The sequence below is a fragment of the Liolophura sinensis genome, chromosome 13 (genome assembly GCF_032854445.1).
Source record: "Liolophura sinensis isolate JHLJ2023 chromosome 13, CUHK_Ljap_v2, whole genome shotgun sequence".
NCBI classification, from domain to species: Eukaryota; Metazoa; Mollusca; class Polyplacophora; order Chitonida; family Chitonidae; genus Liolophura; species Liolophura sinensis.
Genome location: NC_088307.1, coordinates 24,602,836 through 24,626,388, shown reverse-complemented (window position 1 = coordinate 24,626,388; position 23,553 = coordinate 24,602,836). Strand labels below are relative to the sequence as shown.

The following is a 23,553-nucleotide window of genomic DNA, read 5'->3' as shown; positions in this document are numbered from 1 at the left end:
ATGCATGTAAGGACAGCAGTTCCACATTTAAGCTTTAGTTACCCCAGGCGACTTCTGATGCCAAAGGTGACTGGCAGTTGTAGAAATTGGTGAAACTCAGTGTATTGCCAACCCACATATTATGTTTGAACTTTTATCTTGAAAAATGATCTTCTGATTCCGGATAATTAAGTGCTGTTTGGAGACTGGAAAGAATTCAACACATGTGTGGACAGTTTAAGATGCGCCAAAATTTGCTGGAGTATTGCTTTTGTATGGCATAGCTGGTGCAAAGGAAAATGTGATCAAGGATTTCTTGGTTAATCTTTGGACTAAATGTGTCTTTAATTGTCAGACAGTGTCAAATATGTGTCAGTTACAGCTAGGATTATACCTGTCTGGAGTACCTGATAACCCTGTGATAATCTGGTCAAAATATGTGTCAGTTACAGCTAGGATTATACCTGTCTGGAGTACCCGATAACCCTGTGATAATCTGGTCACAAAATTTAGGTGATACATTTAAAGGATTATCTGAGTTTTATTAACTGGCTGACCCTAGCTGTGATAATCAGACCTGAGATTTACATTTGGGATTTACCGTATCACATGGCTGACTACCATATGAGATTTATCAACTGAGATTTGCCATATGACATGTATGACCCGAGTCTTAACCAGCTGCTGAAATTTGACATCTGAGATTTTCCATGTGCGATTTATCATCTGGGATTTAACAACTGAGATTTGCCATATGACATGTATGACCCGAGTCTTAACCAGCTACTGAAATTTGACATCTGAGATTTTCCACACACGATTTATCATCTGAGATTTAACCACTGAGATTTACCATCTGAGATTTACCAAGGACATTTACCAGCTGAGATTTACAATTTGAGATTTTCCATGGGATTTTCCACAGGGCATTTACCATCTGAGATATTTGACATCTGAGATTTCCTGCCTTTTATATCACTGACACATACATGTAAATAACATGTATTTTAGGAAAACGGTCTGTTTGACTGATTGACTGACTGACGACGACATATATTTGCTTATTTGTGGAAACTGGGGTATTGGTACACTTAATGTATTTCACTTAAGTCTGACATCAAGTGACACAGTTTGCTTGATTCTGATTGATTCATCCATTCATAGTAGGGCCACTTGAGAGTTTTTGGTAAAGTTTGGTTGATTTCTTATAAGAAAAACTTAAGTGTTCGTATGAAAAGTATCATTTTAAGGACTTTATGTGCTTCTGGAAGTGCATTTTTACAATTCAAACTTTACATGAGATATGGTATTTGTGATTTTATCTCTTTGAAATTGACACAAGCAGCTATTAATTCTTGATTGGACAGATTTCATGTCCATGTACGTTTCTGTCATGGCATTATGTCAACAGACCTTTGCTACGGACAGATGGTGACGTAACACAGATGCGGACGAGAAAATATTCTTAAAGGGTGGCGTGCATTTGTTACACCACCACCATAGCAAACGAGTTCTTGGTGAGAAAAAGAAGTTTTATCTCTTGACATCTTGTGGCCTTAAAGTGGTCCCTACTTAAGCCCAGAATTTCCTGTGTTAAAACCCCACCCTTGCAAATCAGTGGGAATTTTGTTGGAAGTTGACCTTTAAAAGGTTAATGGGGTAAATTCTGGATTAAAAAAGGAGCCCAGGGCATATTTATCCTCGGAATGAAGGGTGGACATTTTGATAGTTCACAAGCTGGTTGATAAAACACATTGGCTCAGTTTCAAAGAGAATTTGCGACTTTGGGGTGGATTCCTGTTTAAATATCTCTGTTAAACTTCATTGTATATGATATTGATCTAATTTTACATCTAGAAGGGCCAGGAAATGAGATTTGAAATGGATTTCCTTATCAGATATTTTTGATTTGAATGAGATGTTGGCTTGATGCGTATGAAAATTTGCTATGATTTCCAGTGGTCTGGTTATCGAGTCAGTTCATGATTGTGAGAATATAAAATTTCATTGGAAGCAAATTCAGGGACAGATTCTTTTAAACAAGATGTTGAAATTGGATAGTTCAGACTAAGTATTCTTTAAGTGGAGTGATTTGCTGCTTTCTGTGAGTTGTTATATATATTACAGAATTGAACTTTTTTATGTATTAAAAATGAAGGAACGTAGACCAAGGGAGAAACAGTTGCTGTAGTGGATCACCAAGGAAATTGAATATATGGGCCTAGAAAAAAGAGATACATTTGGAAAAGATGTGTATGGAGATCCACTGACGCCTGTCAAATATGACATCTGCAAAGCTGGACACCTGTGGAAACGGACGCCTCTTTGATTACTCTGCGTGACTTTACTGACACCTGTCAGGTAGCTGATGATCTTGTCACAACAGGACACCTGTGATAGCTGTCAAGTTTGTTTACTGACAGAAATGGATACCGGTCAGAAATTACATTAGTGGAACGGATCGTCTGCAAACAGTGACACGTTTTCAATAGATGCTGAAATTGGTGACCTTCTTGTTATTCTTGGATAAAATAGAGACATTCATTGTGAAGGATTTCAAAAGATCAGAATGAGAAAGGAAAGTAAGACATTGTTATTTTTGTGATATTATTGATACATCATCAGAATGGATAACATGTGTTTGTAGGGTGTAGTCAGTGGTTATACTAGGACTAAGATTATCAGGGCATTTCTGCAAAAAGTGAATTTATTTGACCCGTTGACCCAGATACATTTGCAGTAACTATGGCAACATACTGTTGCATACCCGTAACAACAAGCCCATCAGCTCGCTGCAAACGAGGTAAGTGCAGTAGTAAATACATGCATGTGCCTTTGTGCATGTTATGAAATTTTCAGAATCCATATTTTATTAGTTTGTGTAAATTCATGCCAAAAAAACCCCATAATAATAATATGTCTCAGTGTATTATCATTACAGAAATATCTCTTCTTTAAATTGGCAGTTTTATTTTTTGGGGTTTCAGTTAATATGTTTTTTTTTATCTGCAAGGAGCAGCTCTATGGGAGGAGAACAATGTTCTTTTTTCAGCTTTTTTCTTGATCTTGATTGTGTCTGTTGTGTGGGGGGTGGGTTGTTGGAGGAGGATGAGTGAGTGAATGAGTGAGTGCTTGGGGTTTAACGTCGTAAAGATTAAATGATTACGTGTATGAGTTAATTGTAGCTGTAATTGTTATCAGATATTAAACATTTTGTTTTTGTTCTGTGCAAAATTAACAAATTGTCTGATCAGTAGTTCTTTGCTTTTTGTAAAGAAAACACTTTATTATCAAAATAATTGCATGCCTCCATATTTATGTACATAAAAATATACCTGTAAATATAAACCAACATTGAATTGAGGTACAGTACACAGCATTTGGAGGACACATTCTTTCGATAGTCGTATTGGAAAAATTTTGTTATACCAGCTGTTGTTAATATACACGTGCCCAATATTTGAGTTTTGTTTGATGCCACATTCAAGGATTTATCACTTAATAACGATGATCATTTTTATGGATTTAGGAAACTGGAGTGCCTTGGGTAAACCACCGACCTTTGGCAAGATACTGATGAACTTCCACATGTGACGTACAGTTTTACCTGTACAGGTCATGTTAGTGGAAAACAAGTTGTCTTCATTGAACTTAATTTAGTAAACGGACACACACAAGCGTTGTTAACCACTTAATGTCACCAAAGCCCCGCCAACATAATTGAGTGCAAAAGAATCCACAAATTCCCTGGCCGACGTCAGGTTTGAACTCGCACCTTATGACCTCCAGCCTAACTGACAATCAATAGTTCTGCCAGAGCAATGGGATCTGCGACCCACATAAACTCTCCTAGTTCCCCTACCGTCAATATGTGGAAGCTTTGCCATATGGCACACCAACAAGCTGATGTGGTTGCTTGTCAGTGTTTTCCTTCACATTTTAAGTGGAACCACGGCTTTAATGGCATCGGGATACATTTATATCCTTGAAGCGTATGTCTGACAGTCCTGCGTAAGGTCTACAGAGACACAGCTGACATATGGGAAGTTGCAGTTGTTCCCGGTCTTGAGTAACAGACACCGTTTGTTTCTCCAAGTGTCTATTAAGTTTGTTGGCAAATCGCCAAGGGTTTCGTCTGTGTGTATATTTCTGTAGTGAATAACAGGTAGCTAGATGAGCAGTTCAAGGTGAAATAGAACAATCCAGAAATGTACATGCTTGTAGATCCACAGCTGTGTGCTCATATCAACAACTAGATACCTTTTGCTTGCATCCAAGTTAAGATTACCCTGATGTGTTCTCACGACAGAAAATTGATACCAAGAAACGTACACAAATTAACAGTCTGAAGTTGTGTGAAATGTTGACGTTTTCTGATGTGATATGGTTTTTGTGTGTTGATTAATTATCTCATAGCTGTACTTGATTGTCATTTTACCTGGATAGCTGTGTTGAAAGGAGTTCCCAGCTTGGGGCCATCTTGTATAAGGAGTTCCCAGCTTGGGACGATCTTGTACAAGGAGTTCCCTATTTAGGACCATCTTATACAAGGGGTTCCCAGTTTTTGACCATCTTGTACAAGGAGTTCCGAGCTAGGGACCATCTTGTACAAGGCCTTGTTTTAATGTAATTCAGTGATGATAATCAATGATAAGGAGTTCTGTAGTGAAGATTATGAAGTGCTTACAATGTTTACCTATTCTTAATAATGTATTCTTGTGACCTTTGGCAGTGACACTTACTACAGTCACTAGGTGCAGCCTGGACTCAACCCAGCTGTCATCTCTATTAGAGCTTCCCTCCCTCAAATGTGGTTTGGTCAAGGAATGATCACTTTGATGTCATTTTTATGCTGTCTATAAATTCTCCGTGTTTTGAAGACTAGTTTCCTGGTTAGATTTAAGTACCAACCATTTGTGTGGTCAACCCTGGGAATGGCTATGCCCATCACCCCCACCCCTTGTATATAAATGGTTTTATAAAGGATAAGTTGTTCTTTATCATGGAGATTGTGCTAATTTTTATTATTTTTTGGCCTGATTGAAGTTCTGTCCAGCTACAGGATACTTGTACAAGGAGTTTCTAGTCAGGATCCATCTTGTACAGGGAGTTCCAAGTTTGGTACCATCTTGTACAAAGCAGGCTAAGTCACCAGATTGGGACCAGCTAAGGGCAGGCTGTTTGTAGCTTGGGACTGCTTCGTTATGAGGAATAAGTTTCCAAATTGGGACCTCTTTGTTCAAGGCAGATTAGGTTTCCAGCTTGGAGTTGAATTGTTGAAAACTGTTTATAGCTTCTGATTGTTCAATGCAGGATGAGTTTCAAATCTGGGGTTGCAATGTCCAAGGCAGCCTATAACTTCCATCTCAGGGCAGTATTGTACAAGATAGACAAAGTTTGTAGCTTGGGACTAAATTGTTTAAGGTAGACAACGTTTCCAGGTTTATCACAGTCGGCTAGGGTGGGGAATGAGGCTTAACAGATGTGGGTGCAAGTTGTTGCACTTATGTTTCTGAGCAGAGTGAACCCATCAAAATAGAAACTGCTAAAGGACTGAAAAATGGGTTTAAAAAAATGGTTGATGCACCAATATAACTTTAAGTTAGAAAACACATGTGCACTCTAGCAAGTACATGTAGTCCCAGTTCATGTTACAGCTGAAATCACTCAAAATTGTGTTGCTGTATTAACAGTTTACTCAAATTGATTTGTTTTCCAATAATACTTTTGTAACTGTGTTTTACTGTGTTTAATTTAACCGAATATTTGAAATTGCTTAGATTTTATCCATGAAATTTAAATAATGTTTGAACATTACATCTGTTGATCAGCAAGAGTTGCTTGCCATTTGCAACCCACCTAAATTTTTTTTCACCTCATCTATCCATTGTACACCTTACCTAAACACTGCTTACATGTACACCTCATATACACCTTCTATACACCTTACCTAAACACTAATTACACTTCATCAACACCTATATGTAGTTACAACTCCTTACATGTACACCTCATCTACACTAAGTGCACACCTTATCTGAACTCTACTTACACCTCGTCTACACTCAGTGTACACCTTACCTAAACACTGCATACACCTCATCTACACTCACTGTAGACCTGACCCAAACACTACTTACACCTCATCTACATCTGGTGTAATCCTTACTAAACACTAATTACACCTCAAAGTCGAACTTACCTGCTTTCTTCCCCATGTCTACTCCTTTATACCTAAAGACTACATGTAACACCTCAATTATGGTCCACTGTGCATACATTTCATTGTTGCAAGGAAATTTATTTATTTATATATTTTAATGCTGTACCCAAGAAATTTTAGATGGGTGATTTTCATCAGGAAATTTAGGACAAGTGCAGGGAACTAGGGGCTGGCTTAAAAAATTGTGGAATTGCAAAACCTTGAGACATGCAGTAATGAGCCTTGAAGTATCCCCGTGATTTCTCCTCGTTAGTTTGCTGTTCTGGTTATTATGCTGCCTAATTTAATTACGTATTATTTTTTCTGTAGTGTATTATATATTGCATAAGCAAGCTCAAGTAAGTATGTAGCTTTTAGGGGGTATATGCATAACGTAAGTACTATATGTTGTAAAGCCTTTGGAGAATGCTTCAGAGTCGTGTATTTTATGTACAGCAAGTACGTGACCTGGAGTGCATGTAATGGGGAAATGAATGCAATGTGATGAATGTGAGAAATGTGATTAATGTGAGAAATGTGATGAATGGCAAGTGTACTTTGTACATGTCACAGGGATGTCATTTACACTTTTCGTTGTTACAATGTTAATTTGTCAGAAGCAGTACTGTCAGTTACCATGCATCTCAGCCGTAGGCCTACGATTTCCAAGTTAGTCGTTTTAGGCAATAAAAAGCAAAAATTTTCAACGTGCTTTTGTGGAGATGGTGAAATGATACCTGCTTTATCCTGTGTTGTTTGTTTCATTTATACTTATTTTCATGGAGCGAAATGTAGACATACATGTATATTTTAACCCTGTCCTGATTTTAGCCCTCAGATTATGGTAAAATCGTTAAAAAATGATAGTTAAATTGGGAAAGTCATATTTTGGCAATGGAATATAATATTCTTCCATTTGAACTGATGTGAGTTTTTGGTCTGGTTTGTGTTTTTAGACTGATTTGATTGTTTGGACTGGTTTGTGTTTTTGGACTGGTTTGTGTTTTTGGACTGATTAGTGTTTTTCTACTGATTAGTGTTTTTCAACTGATTTGTGTTTTTTTTCGACTGATTTGTGTGTTTGGACTGACTTGTGCTTTTGGACTGATTTCAGTTTTTGGACTAATTTGTGTTTTTGGACTGATTTGAGTTTTTGGACAACTGGGCGGGAACCTTGATTATATAGAGTTATTTCTTAGCCCTATTAAATTTATTTATTTATTTGATTGGTGTTTTATGCTGTACTCAAGAATATTTCACTTATACAATGGCAGCCAGCATTATGGTGGGTGGAAACTTGGCAGAGTACGGGGGAAACCCACGACCATCTGCAGGTTGCTGACAGACTTTGCCATGTATGACCGGAGAGGAAGCCAGCCTGAGCTGGACTTGAACTCACAGGGACCGCACTGGTGAGAGGCTCCTGGGTAGCCCTATTAAAGTCATGTATGTTGTGTTAAGTTTGCTTCAACAGCTGTTCGTTGTCTACACATCACTAACTGTAGGCCTGATGTTCTTACTTTGAAGTATCTGGAACTATTTTACTTGATGGACATTCTATGTCATTGGGTCTGGCTTTGATTTGACCTTCCTGGCTTCAAATTACCAGAGGTCAAGTGTATATTGTGCCAGTAATTGAAAACATTCCCAGTGTTAAATGTGATGAAGTGCTAACCTCCCATAATATTTGTCAGCACAATGTACACACAATCTGAAACCAGGAAGGAGCCAAAGAATTAGAAAACATTTGCTGTGAATTCTACATTGCACTTAGATGCCATATTTTCATTTCAATGATGTTCTAAATTACTGTAATTTTATAATGTATAAATGGATTTTCAGAAGCACGTAAAAGCCTTAAAATGATAGTTTTGATGCCAACATTTATGTTTTTCTGATAACTTCACAAAAAACTTTTAAATGGTCCTACAAGGCGGATGATAGAATCATTTACGGTGTTTTTATGATGCTAAAATTGTACTGCATAGACAAGCCCCAGACATGTTACAGACAAGTGACCGGCCCCGATGGCACAGTTGGTTAAGCGTCCACTTCCGCAGCGCTGGATAAAAGAGTAAGCCACAGACACACTACAGACAAGCCACAGATACACTACAGACAATCCATAGACACACTACTGTCAAGGTATAGGTATGCTACAGACGAATCATAGACATACTACAGACTAGCCACAGACACACTACAGACAAATCCCAGCTACACTACAGGTAAGTCATACACATATTACATGCAAACCACAGACACACTACAGGCAAACCACATACACACCACATATACAGAACTAGATAAAAGAGCGGTGGAAATCCGTCCTGCAACAACAAGGAGGCACCTTGCATACATTCTTAGGACACCTTCGTTGTCATATGACAGAGAAATTGTTAAGTGTAACGTTAAACCACAAGTGCTCACTCACTAGAGGCAAGCCACAGACACACTACAGGCAAGCCACAGACATGCTACAGGTAAATCACAGACATAATACAGGCAAGCCACAGACACACTACAGGCGAGCCACAAACACACTACAGACAAGCCATAGACACACTACCGACAAGGCATAGGCATGCTACAGGCAATTCATAGACATACTACATGCAGCCCACAGACATGCTACAGGCAAACCACAGACACACTACAGACAAACCACAGATACACTACAAACTACAGGCAGGGCATAGGCATGCTACACGCAAGTCATAGACATACTACATGCAGCCCACAGACACGCTACAGGCAAACCGAAGACACACTACAGACAAACCACAGATACACTACAAACAACCCACAGACACGCTAATCTCTTTTGTGATAACCACCCCAGGAATTTCAGCCAGGCCTGCTTATACTGGGCATTTCTGACTTAAGTTAGAGCTTACTTGAGAGCTCAAGAAGTGTTTTAACTACCTCTTCAATGTCGTATCTTAAGACAAAAAATTTCAAGATCTGCTACTAAAAACTAAGGTTTGTGACCAGCTCTAAATTTTGATGTAAGCTAGGAATGGCTTAGTGAAATCAGCCCTGAAGCTTTCTGCTAAAGGCGGCTCTGTGATCTGTAGCTGTTAGTCTGGAAGTCATTACCACTGAGCTGTCTATTTGGAATGTCTGACCCCCTCAAATCATGCTGTCTGACCCATGGAAGGAGGGGTAGATGTTGACTGGGGAGGGTCAGCGGGAGATAACATGTACACCAGTGATAGATGATCATTGTAGGTGTGTGTGGGGTGTGGGGGTGGGGGGGGGGGGGGCTGTCTACAGCTAACTGTGTTGTTGTAGTATTCCAATTCCCTGTATTTGCTTCTGACTACTGATTCTAATTCAGCTCAGAGAGAGTTTTAAGCCTTCTTAATTTCCTCCACATTTTGTCTTATTCCACGTGTTGCAAAATTTTGCCTGTGTCTGAGGGCTCTGTTGATTTGAAAAAGGTATTTTGAGGTTTGTATAAAGATAAACCTAGGATGATACTGGAGATAAATTTCAATCAGCTCCGAAAGTAATATTTTTTGACATTTCTTTCCCTTTGTACATACTGTACATTCTGTTGCAAAGGATTTGAAATATCAGTCATCATGGCATGACTGTCAATCTGTCAAGACAATCCTGTTCACAATATTTCAAAAGCCATTTCAAACAAATTACAAAATTTAAACTTCAAATTTTTATTTTACATTAGTGAAACAGTTGGTGTTAATTTAAATCATAAATAAAGATGTGTTATTCATAACTTATTATCTATATTTTAAGGAGCATGTAATATTATTTTGTAGCCTCACAGAGCTTCAGGGAAGGATAAATTACAAAATTTGAAGGAATTATATTTCATTTCATTGTCCTTGAATGATTTAGGTTGCACAAAACACACTACAGCTGTGGTCCATAATAGTACACAAAACACAGACACACACACAAGCATAGTAAGTGTGGTAGAAAACAGCTGTTAGGAAATGGACATGTGTTTACAATTAATTAAGGTGTCAAGTGATAAATCAAGCCCCCTATGAAGCTATCTGGGGTTGTAGTTTTTTAGTGGGTATAGACATCTTACTATAGCTCTGAGTGGTGCTACTATACTTCAGGGTGGATGTTGTGAATACTGCCATTATCATAGCCCTTACAGACATGAGATGTAGACCTCAGTGTAAGGTATACATCAGGTGTATATGGGGTGTATGCCTCATGTACACCTTATTGTGAGGTATAGATGAGGTGTACACCTCATCTATAAAAACGGGCAATTAGAACAATTACTTTATCAGGCCGCCTTTGCCATACCCAACTGCTTTTTTGCCAGCTGAAAATCTTACCCCGGGAGTGAGTGAGTGTTTGGGGTTTAACGTTGTACTTAACAATATGATCCTCATATGATGACGAAAGAATCCCTAGAGTGCATGTAATGTGCCTCCTTGTTGCAGGACATATTTCCATCGCTCTTTTTTCTAGTGCTGCTTCAATGAGACACCTTCCTGAAGATGCCCCACCCAAGCCATTATACTGATACGTGTCAACCAGTCGTTGCACTATCCCCTTCATGCTGAACGCCAAGGGAGGAAGTTGCAACTTCCTGTTTTAAGGTCTTGGGTGTGACTCGACCCAGGATTGACCCTGGATCTGTCGCTCCCGAAATGGACGCTCTACTAACTGTGCTATCCCAGTATTTTGTTGATGTCTTAAATTCCACTGATAATATTTATTATTGCATGGATAGTAAAATCAGTGAAGCAGTCAATTAATTTATATTATCTGAGGTGCACTGTACCTCAAGTACACCCCAGCCATATGCCCATTCCGCAGATGTACCTCAGGAACTTAGGAAAAATTAACTTTTAGAAGATGTACGTCAAGAACATCTTAGAAACTTTAAAAGTTAAAAAAAAATGAATGATGTACCTCAGGTATACCTTAGAAACTTTGAAAGTGAAAAAAAAAATGAATGAGGTACCTCAGGTAAACCTTAGAAACTTTGAAAGTGAAAAAAATGAATGAGGTAGCTCAGGTACACCTTAAAAACTTTGAAAGTGAAAAAAATGAATGAGGTAGCTCAGGTACACCTTAGAAACTTTGAAAGTGAAAAAAAAAGTGAATGAGGTAGCTCAGGTACACCTTAGAAACTTTGAAAGTGAAAAAAATGAATGAGGTAGCTCAGGTACACCTTAAAAACTTTGAAAGTGAAAAAAATGAATGAGGTAGCTCAGGTACACCCTTGAAACTTTAAGAGTTTTTGAGCAGTTTTTGAAATATGAGAGAATGTACCTCAAATACACCTCAGCAACTTTAAAAAAAAAGTCAACACTTAGAAGATGTACCTCAGGTACACCTTTAAAAACTTTGAATGTTAAAAAAAGTAAGTGATGTGCCTTAGGTACACTAAAAGTTTTAAAATGGGAGAACAGGTTTAGATATTTTACTTCAGACAAAATGGTGAGTACAAAATTACAAATGTTTTTGTGCAAAGAAAAGATGTTTACTAAATAAATATAAGCCTTTGTGTCACCCTATACTGACTTGACAGTCAGTGTGCAAATACTGACCAATCAGAGAGAATGGATATATTTGCCCCTGATTATTCCACTGTGGCTGCCCTGAATAATGTGCATATATATTCCAGGCTGTGAGAAAACAACCCAATAATGCACAGATTGATGCTTCCTGGGACAGAATTTGTAACATGTTTGAGGACATAATCTGTTCTAAAGGTCATAGAAAAAGAGTGGCACTTAATTTTGATCAATCAGCTAGAAAGCCTCATGTAAATGTATATCACTGTGGTTGTTGTAAATCTGTTGAGATTTACAGATACTGTAAACAAAGAACAGTATGCTCTTACAAACTTCCTTCATTTTATAGATACTACTTAAGTGAGCTTGTTTTCTGTCAAATTAAAGTGAAAACAGTGTACATTCACCTTGCCTATAAGCATCTACCTCAGGTACACCTTGACTGTACCTCAGGTACACCTCATATGCATCATCTGCTGAGGTGTACTATAGATGTACTAGAGGTACCAATTTGCATAATTGGCATTACTCAGATACACCTAACATAAACCTCACATACACCTTAAGTGTACCTTTGACACACCTCAGATCAGATATACACCTCACATGATCCTCACTTACACCTTAAGTATACCTTTGACACACCTCAGTTCAGATATGCTACACCTCAGATGTACCTCAAGTGTACCTCTAGTACACCTAATGAAGGTAAGGGAGGTATTACAAATATTCATATCGGGGACCTGGAGATGAACGATTCCAGGTGCTGATTTCTAACGCTCATTCAGTCTAATATAGATGTATTTATATGTATGTCCAGGTGGCCAGATGCATGTATACCAACGGACAACAAGAATGCTGATTTCTGATATATGGTTGAGACACCTAAACAGAATGTGCATGGATGCTTATTGGATTGCTGTGGGCAGGTGTGCACACCAGATTCAGTTACATAACTAGTTACATAAGTGCATTATTTCATTTCACATACATACATGTATTTGGTTTTAGGAATGCAGGTGGTTCAGTTATGTCAGACTGTCAACAGGAATTTGAAGCCAAAGACAACCTCTAAAGTAAAGTATATATCAGATGAAAGACCTTTAAAAACTGTTCAGGAAAATAGCTGGATTTATTTTTATAGAATTTTCTAACCATGTAAAATTGTTTTAAAAGGTCAGATTCTGTGGTGGTCTGTTTTGACTTGGAAGGTATCAGTTACGTCACATCTATATTTTTTGCCTGAAATAATTATACATGTATATATATATATATGCATTTTGAGGGATGAAATGTAGCAATCTGACGTGTCTTGTGAAGTGAAAACCTTATGTGACGTCACTGGTAGAATTGGGGTCAGAAAAGGTCACCATAGAATACAATATTCAAATGCATTTTACTAGGTTTATAAAATTGTAAAAAAAATAAAATAAAATAAATCCAACTATTTCCCTAGACAGTTTTTAATTGTCTTTCGGATACATATTTCATTTTAGTCTTTTCTTTGCCTTTAATATAGTTCCACTGGGCCAAATCTAGTTTGAATATGACTGCATGTTTTGCAAGATAAAGAATCTGTGAGTTATACCAGAAGTGTGATGTTTTCAGAACTGTATTGAATAAATTCATTGTGTCAACATTGATCTACATCGGTGGGTTGAAAGATGATGTAAACGGAAAATCCATTTCAGCCAAATGAGAATAAATTCCAATCATAACAAATCAAATAAAACACAAAAAAATGTGGAAAAGTATCAACAAAGTTCTAAAGACTGAAAAATTGTTGAGTACCACGTTAAACCCCAAGCTTACATAGTAAGTTAGTTAAGTGCATACCTCCCATTCTATGAGCGTTCTTAGAGCCAATGAAAAATCCAAAATGGTTGATTTATTGTATTTATTTGATTGGTGTTTTATGCTGTACTCAAGAATATTTCACTTATATGACGGCGGCCAGCATTATGGTGTGAGGAAACCGGGCAGAGCCTGGTGGAAACCCACGACCATCCGCAGATTGCTGGCAGACCTTCCCACATACGGCCGGAGAGAAAGCCAGCATGAGCTGGACTTGAACTCACAGCGACTGCATTGGTGAGAGGCTCCTGGGTCATTACGATGCGCTCGCATGCTAACCAACTGAGCTACAGAGGCCCCCAAAATGGTTGATAGAGCCCACGTACTACTGGATGGATGTTCTATATCATGTAATATCATTTTATCAGAGACATATATTTTAACACACAGTTGTTTGACCCAGAAGCCTGGAATTAGAAGTGTATTCTACATAAGCCAGATGATGTTTGGCTCTGATTGCAGGATATTTCTCAGCATTTTTGCATGTCAAAGAACAACTTTCAGTGCAATTCATGCTCCTTTTTAATTGATTTTGGAGCCAAAACTATGATGGATAGGTTGATCACAAAAACATTACAAAACATTTAGCTTCATTGGCTTTGCATCTTCAGTAGATGAATATGTGTAATGTAAATCCGTGTTAAACATATTGCTAAACATCTTATATATAGTTGTAATAAAATGTGCAGATGTGGCTTGCTATCCATGTGCCTTAATAACATGATTTGGAAATTAAAAGCTTGGATTTAGACATAATTAATAATTGGGTCCTCTAACTGAAATATAATCACTTCCTTGTTATTTAAGCTAATTGAATAAATATCAGATTACTCAAATTTATCAACATGTAGAATGATGACAGCCTGAACTAATGCATGCACCACTGATAAGATTGTTTCGTTTTATTTCCTTCTAATTTATTTTAATCACGATCACTCACTTTGTCCCCTCTACCTCATCATTGGTATGTCCATAACCCTTGGTAACCTCATTATATATGTTTGGTTAATACTGGTGCTTGCTCAGTGAGTCGTTCCACTTCATTATGAAGGGGGGTAGTAAGCTGACAAAGTGACTTTTGATGTCTTATGGCCTATAATGAATAATGAATAGGGTGTGGAATTATGCATATTCATACATGTAAATTTCATGTTTGATGGAGTTGGTTCACTAAACAATATATATATATATATATATATATATATATATATATATATATATATACACATATTTTTTTCTCACATGAAAAAGATACTCATGTTATCGTTTGTATATGTCCATAGTTGACCCTATTGCAATGGCTCTGAAAAGTCTAAACATGCATGTATATGTTGTGCATAAAACTTTTAATGATGATCAGTTCTGCTAATACCACAAATAACTGTGACTGTGTTGTCTTATGCTGATGTGAGTATTTGTATTTTCATGGGAAACGACAAATACTGAATTTGGTCATGAAGGGAACAGTTCATAAAACAATATACGGGCCGTACTGTAGCTCGTGCACGATGGTGGATATACATCAACAAACTACGACAACAATGAAAGCTTGTGGTTGGAGTTTAGGAATGAAAACATGTTCATTAAAACAACCATGATGAATTATTTATTTATGGAATGTACCACCTGAATGTATAGAACTATTCATGCCGGCTTGATATACATTTATACATGTAATTAACAAATATTAATTCGCTCCAGACTTCTACTACCCTGGAACATGCGTAGCTGTTTTGGTATGATGGGACTTGGAACGGAGAGTTAGCGTGTATAATATGATCAAGTTCTAACAGAACTGGACTTACGATTAAGAATTTACGGTGTTCATTAGTTTATTACCGGCAATTGTTAAAGGATGCAAGGATTCATGGTTGTGATGAAGAAAGTGTTTAAAGAGAAATGGACGGGTAAGACAGATTTTGCAGGGAGTGAAATAACTTGTTACATATGATTGATTGATTGATTGATTAGTCTATCTATAAGGTAAGTAAGTATGTTTACACTGAATGACCTAAAATTGTGTCCACAAAAGTGCTTTTTTAGAAACAAATATAAGGCAGAAAATATTATTTTTGGTGAAGAGACTAACAATTTTCCAGTAGAATATCATCCCATGTTCCAAGGAAACCACAAAATACCTTTCTAAAATCACTAAAACTCTCAGAATAAGGAAAAACGGGCGAAATTTATGGTCATTTCTTAATAGTGATGAAATTAGATACAATATGTACAGTAGTGTCATACATGTACAGGGAGTTTTATGACTTGAGTTAAGTGTAGGGAAGACACTCTATTTCCAACCACGAGGCACGAGAGTTGTGCTGGGGTTTCATTTCTGCCTTGTGTAGACAATTTGTAGATTTCACCTCTCTCATAGGGGCGGCTATGGTCGAGGGGCTTAGTATGCCAATGCAGCTCAATGACCCAGGAGCTTCTCAACAATGCAGTCGCTGTGAGTTCAAGTCCAGCTCATGGTGGCTTCCTCTCTAGCCGTATGTGGCAACAACCTGCGGATGGTTGTGGGGGTTTCCTGACGCCATAATGCTGGGCGCTGTCATATAAGTGAAATATTCTTGATTAGGGCACAAAACACCAATCAGATAAATAAAGTTAACTGCACTCGTTGTTTACACGGCCTTTGTGACAAATATAAATCTGTCTACAGCACTTGTGCCACAGTCTTAATGTTTGTTACATACTACAAACATGGCTTGCAAGTCTGTGTTTGTCATTAATTTGCCAAAGATCAGTGGTTTTACAGCAGTAAAACATTCTCAAGCACCAGTATGGCATCATAACAACGGTCAAATTTTATACATGTGGACAAAAAAAAAAAAAAATTTTTAACTGAGTGCCCCAGTTGTGATGGCATGTATACTATCTTATATACTAGATGAGTGTTGTGGGGGTAGTGTGAGGAATGGGGAAGGGAGATGAGAATGGGAGGGGGGGGGGGTTATGAGGGGACGATGGGGGGGGGGGAGGCACATACATGTATATATTCCTCCTACAAATAGTCAAAGCTGTAATTCTGCTGGAAGAACACCCCTCCAATAATAATATGATACTCTACCACCATTCCCATCTCTCCATCTCAAACAGGCTGGGGTTAGTCATGGTGTACTCTAAGGGCAGGGATGTTTTCACTCATGGGTGTGCTTGACCGCAACTGTTTGTTGGGGAAGTTTTACAACCATGTACATGCTATGCCGTCTCCCACTTCCATACTTCCCCTGCTGGTGGGGACAGTTGCGGGGAGAGCACTATTGGTTGTGTTGTCGCTTTTGTATGTATGAATGTATTTAACTTCACGTTGCAGACTACATGATGCTTTATCTTGTTTTATATGTACTGATTGTATTCTTTTATTCGAAGTACATGTTTCTTATGTATTTGTTTTCTCTGTGAAGGCCTTGGGGAAGAACAGTTTTATTGTAAATGGACGGAGCTACCTTTGAAAAATAAAGATATAATTATTATCATTATTGTGTGTAGAAAGGCAATAATGGAATGATAAACAGGGACACAGTACACACTTCATCTACATAAGCCATTCTTTGGGAACAAGAGTATTTTTTGAGTTAGATGTATTTATTTGATTGGTGTTTTACGCCGTAATCAAGAATATTTCACTTATACGACGACGGCCAGCATTATGGTGAGTGGAAACCAGGCAGAGCCCGGGAGAAACCCACGGCCATCTGCAGGTTGCTGGCAGACCTTCCCATGTACGTCCGGAGAGGAAGCCAGCATGAGCTGGACTTGAACTCACAACGACCACATTGGTGAGAGACTCCTGGGTTGTTATATGTAAACCTCAGTTATACATGTACATGTATGGGCTACACCATGCAATTGCTGTCTTGTTTTTTTTTTTTATCTTGCGTATTTTGCAGACAGCTTTGCCATGGAAGAAACTTCAGGCCATTTAGGTTATAGAGAAAACAGAAAAAAAAAAATTAAAAAACCTAAAAACAATAAATGCATCAACACACATACGGAAACTTCAGCTTGTATCAAATTGAAATAAACATCATATGCATTCTTGATAGCGAATCGTGTGCATTTTTTTTATCTGAGCAAAAGAATTTTATACTAGCTTCAGTTTTTGAACATGGTCCATTCACTAACTAAGGCACCTGAGTGCAAGACTGCATGAACTCAACGTGCCCTTATTTCCCACTAACATACACCCATTACATAAACTAAAGCACATCTAGGAACTTGTTGACCTTCAAGATAAAAAGATTTTACTGGAGACAGGAGAATATATAGACATTTGATATGTATTCCTCTTGGACTCAGTAGACAGTGTGTCTCCCAGCTGGGTGATATGTTACCATAATAAAGATGACACCCATGATGTTGTCTCCAAGGGACTGGTCTGGGAATGGCTGGAAAATTCTTGGCTGATATCAAAGAGGTGATAGTACTGGTTATCAGAACTAAAAAGACAGCTTTTTTCTCCTAAGCTAAAAACACCAGACATGACACCTCACCCAGTGACACTATATGCTGACTTTGAACTGATTGTTATCAGTACTGGGTCTGTACCTCTTACACTTAGCTTTAAGTGAGGTGGTACAAGTACTAAGTAAAAAACATTTCCTTGGACATTTTCATGCATTTTCTTATAATTCACACTTGATCAGTCAGTATGGGAATGTTTCTTCACTTATTAGGTTCTTTAGATGGAATTAATTTTGTCAGATGCGGATTATTAATTAAATTCTAGAGATATAAAAATATTTTAAATCAGTTTTAGAAAACTGATGACACCTTTTTGTCAGGAAGGGAAAAAAGATAATGGGGAGGTGTCATATTTTTTTAAATCCATGAGGGGGCGCTAGTGTGAAAAAGGAGCTGGAGCCATCGGACCTCAAAAGTGGATTGTAGCCCACTGTCTGCAATGTTACAATGTATCAATTTCTGTTGTAATGTCATACTGCTTTTAATACCACGTCGACGTGGTCATGATAATGTCGGAAAGGAACGTTTGATGTCAATGAAATGACGTCAAGCTCCTGTTGCAGGGCTTTTCACAGTGACATACAGCCATTCCAGAAGTATTTATGGGGATGATTTGGTATTAATTACCTTTCATTTACATGGCATAGATTACAAGACATATATACAGCTAAATTAGGTGATAAGTGAGTTACTATAAGAACGGTCTTTTGCGGAATTTGTGTTAAATCCTGACAGCCCAAGCAAACCAGTCCATATCATCACAACACACTGTCAAATCCTTCAAATAGGACAATGAATATATTTTGAAGTGGGCTTTTAAAGTGTCTCTTTCATTCCTCACAGCCAAATATTTCAGGGCATATTTCTTCATGGCTGGGTGTCTTTTTTTTTTTCCTCGTTTTTGATGTTGGTGGTAATTCGCAGTGACAGCATTAAAACCACTTGTCAACAACCACTTAGATAAAGACTAAATCTGTGGGTGTTTTAGGGAGCCAGATGATTGGCAGATGTTGGTAGCGGACTTGCTTATTCATCCCTTATATACACACGTTTTTAACAGATTATTGTGATTCTACTGAACTGATGTAATTATACAGATTCTCACATTGACAATTTAAATGTACACTAAGTGAATGCATTTACATGAAGTAGTGGATTATTAATTTGGTTTCATGATTCGTAGTTGTCATGGATTAAAATGCCAAAATACATGTACTTTCACATTTTCAGCCTAAAACATGAATATTCCAAGGCATTAATTCTAGCACAGAATTGACAAACTATATTTGCCATTAACCCATAAACATTATTTAGTCACTTTTGTAAACGTACAAAGTGACTTGAGAACATGCTGTTTAGCATTACAAATTTGCACGACATTTTTTTTTTGTCCTGGCTGTATATTGTAACTTATGGAACACAGGCTAGATCTGTCGGAGAATCATTTCTTTATATGAACTTGTTTTGAAACATTCTCATGTCAAATGGGATTTATTTTTATGGACAGTTGACAGCTATGGTGCAGCCAAAGGTGAATGCAGATATGTAAATTACACTACTTAGAGCTGGTTGAAACATGCATGTACCTGAATGTTGGCAGTGATTGACAGTGAACGTCTGTTGTGTGATTGATAGGTGAAAAGCAGGCTAGGTGTGTTTTCATGGCTACATTTGTCCACTGATTTGAATGGTGTTTGACTATAATTAATGGCCATGGTGCCCAAGGAGGTAAAGATAGGAGCACTTTAGTTGTACATTTCCTTTGTAAACCTGCCTGGACCGGAGGAGACACAAGATGATATGAGCGACAGTTTTCAGCATTATTTCACATGATTTTTGATGTTCCATTATGAAGAAGATGTAAATGAATATTGGCGACGTACTGGACAGGTTTTAGTTTGAGCGAGTGTTCTTGTGTGTGAATTGTTACCAGTGGTCCTGTCACCAAAAGATGTGTGACTTCCAAGTTGTACATTTCAAAGGGTAACCTGCGTAAACATTGGACAGGTGACGCGAATTTAGCGACACTTCTCAACGAGTTTTACATGTTGATTGATGGGCCTATAATGAGCAGATGGATGAACTCCAAAATTATACATTTCCAAGGTGAAAAAGCTTTGCTGGAATAGTATGTGGACAGATGACCCGATATGAGCTATAGTTCCCAACTTCTTTATACTGATGTTTTTGCACCCTGGAAAACCTGCTGAGACATATTGCAGCTGTTAATGTGAATGACAGGTGTGAATATCGTTTACCACAGTACATTTTGATGCCTCAGACAAGCAGGTATGGCTACCAACATATTCCTGGACAGATGAAGACTGAGCTGGTGGATAATTTGTAGCTTAATTTGATTAATTTAAAGTCCTCTCCAAATGGCATATGCCTGATATATAAAGTTTACATGTGGACAGTGGAAGTTGAACATAGAGGAATGGATGTTTTATTATAAACTCCATATGATTTTTTCCGTTGACTGCCTGACCATCATGTTGTCATGTTGAGCTGCTGATTAGTATCTTTTTTTCTTTTTTTTGCTGATTATTATCTTCAGTAGCTGAATTCTGACAGTTTTTGATGGAGATGTTAAAAAGGAAGCTATCAGCTTAAGCATTATAGACGTTTTTATTTTTACCAGGCATTTTAAGACTCTTGTTCATGCATACATTCTTAAAGGGAGTGTACCAAAATAGTGGGTCTCCTTTAGAGCTAGTACATGTCTTGTCAAGTGGCCGGCTGTTTTGCGCTGACTGCCCTGCTGGCTGCCAAGTCACCAGGGAAACTACCTACCCTACTATCTCCTTAAGAAGCTGTGGAGCCTGGGAGAGGTGTTTTGACAGGGCTTGTCGTTAATCACTCCCTGGGGAAGCCCTCTGTTTCCCTCATTCCCTCTCTCTCTCCCCTCTCTGACAGCCTAAACCATGTAATAGACACATGAAATAAGAGCAGTTACAAGAAGAGGAAAAAAATAAGGAAGGAAGAAAAACACAACTGGCTCAGTTGAAGGATGACACCGTTCAAAGCAAAGTTGGAAAAGTGAGGAAAAAATGAGGAGTTGAAGACGTTTGCATGGGGATAAAACCATAGCGCTAAATTAGTCAAAACCAGTTTGTGGGTGAGCTAGACAGGTTTGAACGTCTGTGTTTTACTGTCTGCCTTAAGGAGGTGCTGGATAGGATTATCTGCTTAGTATGTGAGAGACGGAGACCGTGTGATAAGTGACAGAGGATTAGGTTTGGAGGAGAAACAATTGTCAGTGTGATTTATGGAGAATTGATCAGAAAGTGGTACAAATTGTGACACCTCTGTTGTAATTTAAGGAGATTTGATCAGAGAGCGGTACAAATTCTGCTACCTCCGTTGTAATTTATGGAGAATTGATCAGAGAGTGGTACAAATACTGACACCTCTGTTGTGTTTTCTGATCAATGTGATTTACTGAGAATTGATCAGAGTGGCACATATCTGACAGCTGTTGTGATTTATGGAGAACTGATCAGAGAACAGTACAAATACTGACATTTCCGTTGTGTTATCTTATCAACGTGATTTACAGAGATTTGATCAGAGAATGGCACATATTGTGACACCTCACTTGTGATTTATGGAGATTCGATCAGAGAGTAGCTCAAATTGTGATAACTCTGTTATATTCTGATCATTGCGATTTATGGATTAACAGCATTTACCTAACTGATGAAGTTTTTTTATTGCAAAGTCCAAATATTCCGAAATATTTTTTCATTTGTGATAGTTAAAAAAAAAAAATTTACAACATTTTGAATATGAATGTAAATCTTATTGTTCTTGTGGAATTACATCTTGTCACATTTTTGTGTGGAGTCATTTTGTGGATTGATCGTATGACTTCGACTCTTTTATCGGGATATACAGATAAAAATCTACTCACTATAATTCTGTGATGGGAAAATATTGATCACCTAGTAAATTATGATTCATACCAGCGATTTGTTTGCATTTGGCTTTTTCCCCCATCAGGAAGAATCCTACACCTAGCGATTTGTTGGCACAGGGAAATAACTTCTGTTCATTTCTGACGAGCGATTTATTAGGTGTAGAATCTGATTCCGACAGTCTGTGCTGCTGAAATCCAATTTTGGGGCATTTTTCTGTGACTGCCTAGAATATTGGAATAACAAACACTGGACTACTCGTATACGTTGTTCAGGAAGTTGTATTGCTGGAGAGGAGAAATATCCGATTTTTGGTTCCCCATCGAGTCTGGACAGTATTGATTCCTAATGTTTGGGGCGGGGTTAGGTTACCCTGACTGAAGGCTATATGCTTATACATTATGCTGCATTGTGTCTAGACTGTATAGGAAAGGCATTTAGTTGTTATTAAGGCTATACTCAGTGGTTGGCTGGAGTCAGTCAACTTGGTGCAGTGGTGAGCCTATGTAAAACTGGCCTCTATGATATCTGTACGCAGAATTCGTGTATGATATTGTGAGTGAAATGGATAACTGTACAGGAGCTGGCATTATGTACCACCAGATTCCTGTAGACTTTTCGGGCAATTCGGATTCTTCAAAATCAGCATATTGCTAGCTGATGCAAGGGGATATTTTTATTTATTCTTCGGTTTAAATATTAATAATCAAAGTGTGGAGTGTTTATATAGTTTTTACCACTTCATGCTCTGAAATTTGTTAATATTTGGAAACAGAAGGAATCAGAATTGAAGCCCTAACAGTCTGCTTTGTTTCGAAAACAAGCAGTATTGTTTTAAGAAGTGATACAGAGAAGTGACACCTAGATATGCTGAACAACTAGATCTCTTGACTTGAACAGTTGAGCGTATGTAAATTTTGTTCTCTGTATCTAAAGGAAGACAGAAGACCAAAGTCTGTTGGTTGTTGTATTTATAGTGTGACTCATTATTATTATGAAATATTCCAGTGAGTCAATGGACAACAATTAACGACCAAGAACATTGTTCAAATTTCCAATGGATGACTGTGTGCGAACTACAAATGTTTGAATATCTGGAGTTGTGAAGTTTAAATAACACACGGAACATCATGGAGAACGTAGAACTAGAGACATTGCTCAATCAGCTATTCCAATGGGAAAACCTTCCACCTCCAAAATGCACCCTGTATCCACGGTACGACTATGATGAGCTGGATCGCAGTCTAAACCTGTTAGGTAAGTTATCACTCAGACTAATGTGTTTACGTGTTTACTGCAGGTAATTTTAGCCTGCCCGTAATTAACTGAGCTTGTTTTGGCTCTTGAGTGTTACCTAATCGGAAGCCCAAACTGCAGTGTTGGTAATACGATACTGTATACATGCAGCTCGGCACTGAACACACAATAACTCAAGATTTTATCCAAATCTTTCACTCTGCCACAAAGCAGCACCCCCCCCCCCCCACATTCCAGTTCCCCTTCAGCTTTGCCCATCCTCTTTTCTAGTTATGCAGGCCTAAATACATACTTCTGTGATGAGAGAGCATAATTAAATTAGTCTGTCTGACAGACTGTCAGTCTTGCCATCCGTCTGCTG

The 23,553-nt window shown here is 38.0% G+C and overlaps 1 protein-coding gene across 3 annotated transcripts in view; it reads left to right on the top strand.

Moving 5' to 3' along the window:
• The window catches only part of LOC135480635 (breast cancer anti-estrogen resistance protein 3-like), an 86,835-nt gene that overhangs the window by 23,039 nt on the left and 40,243 nt on the right, over positions 1–23,553 (top strand). The window contains exon 1 of one of the 3 annotated variants that reach the window (XM_064760527.1): positions 362–2,782. The exons of 1 other annotated variant lie outside the window; for it this stretch is intronic. In XM_064760527.1, coding sequence (XP_064616597.1) covers positions 2,725–2,782 — 58 coding nt within the window. In that variant the 5' untranslated portion in view covers positions 362–2,724. Of the gene's footprint in view, positions 1–361; positions 2,783–22,631; positions 23,193–23,553 lie in introns of those variants that run through there. One more of the 3 variants, XM_064760526.1, reaches the window with a different exon arrangement.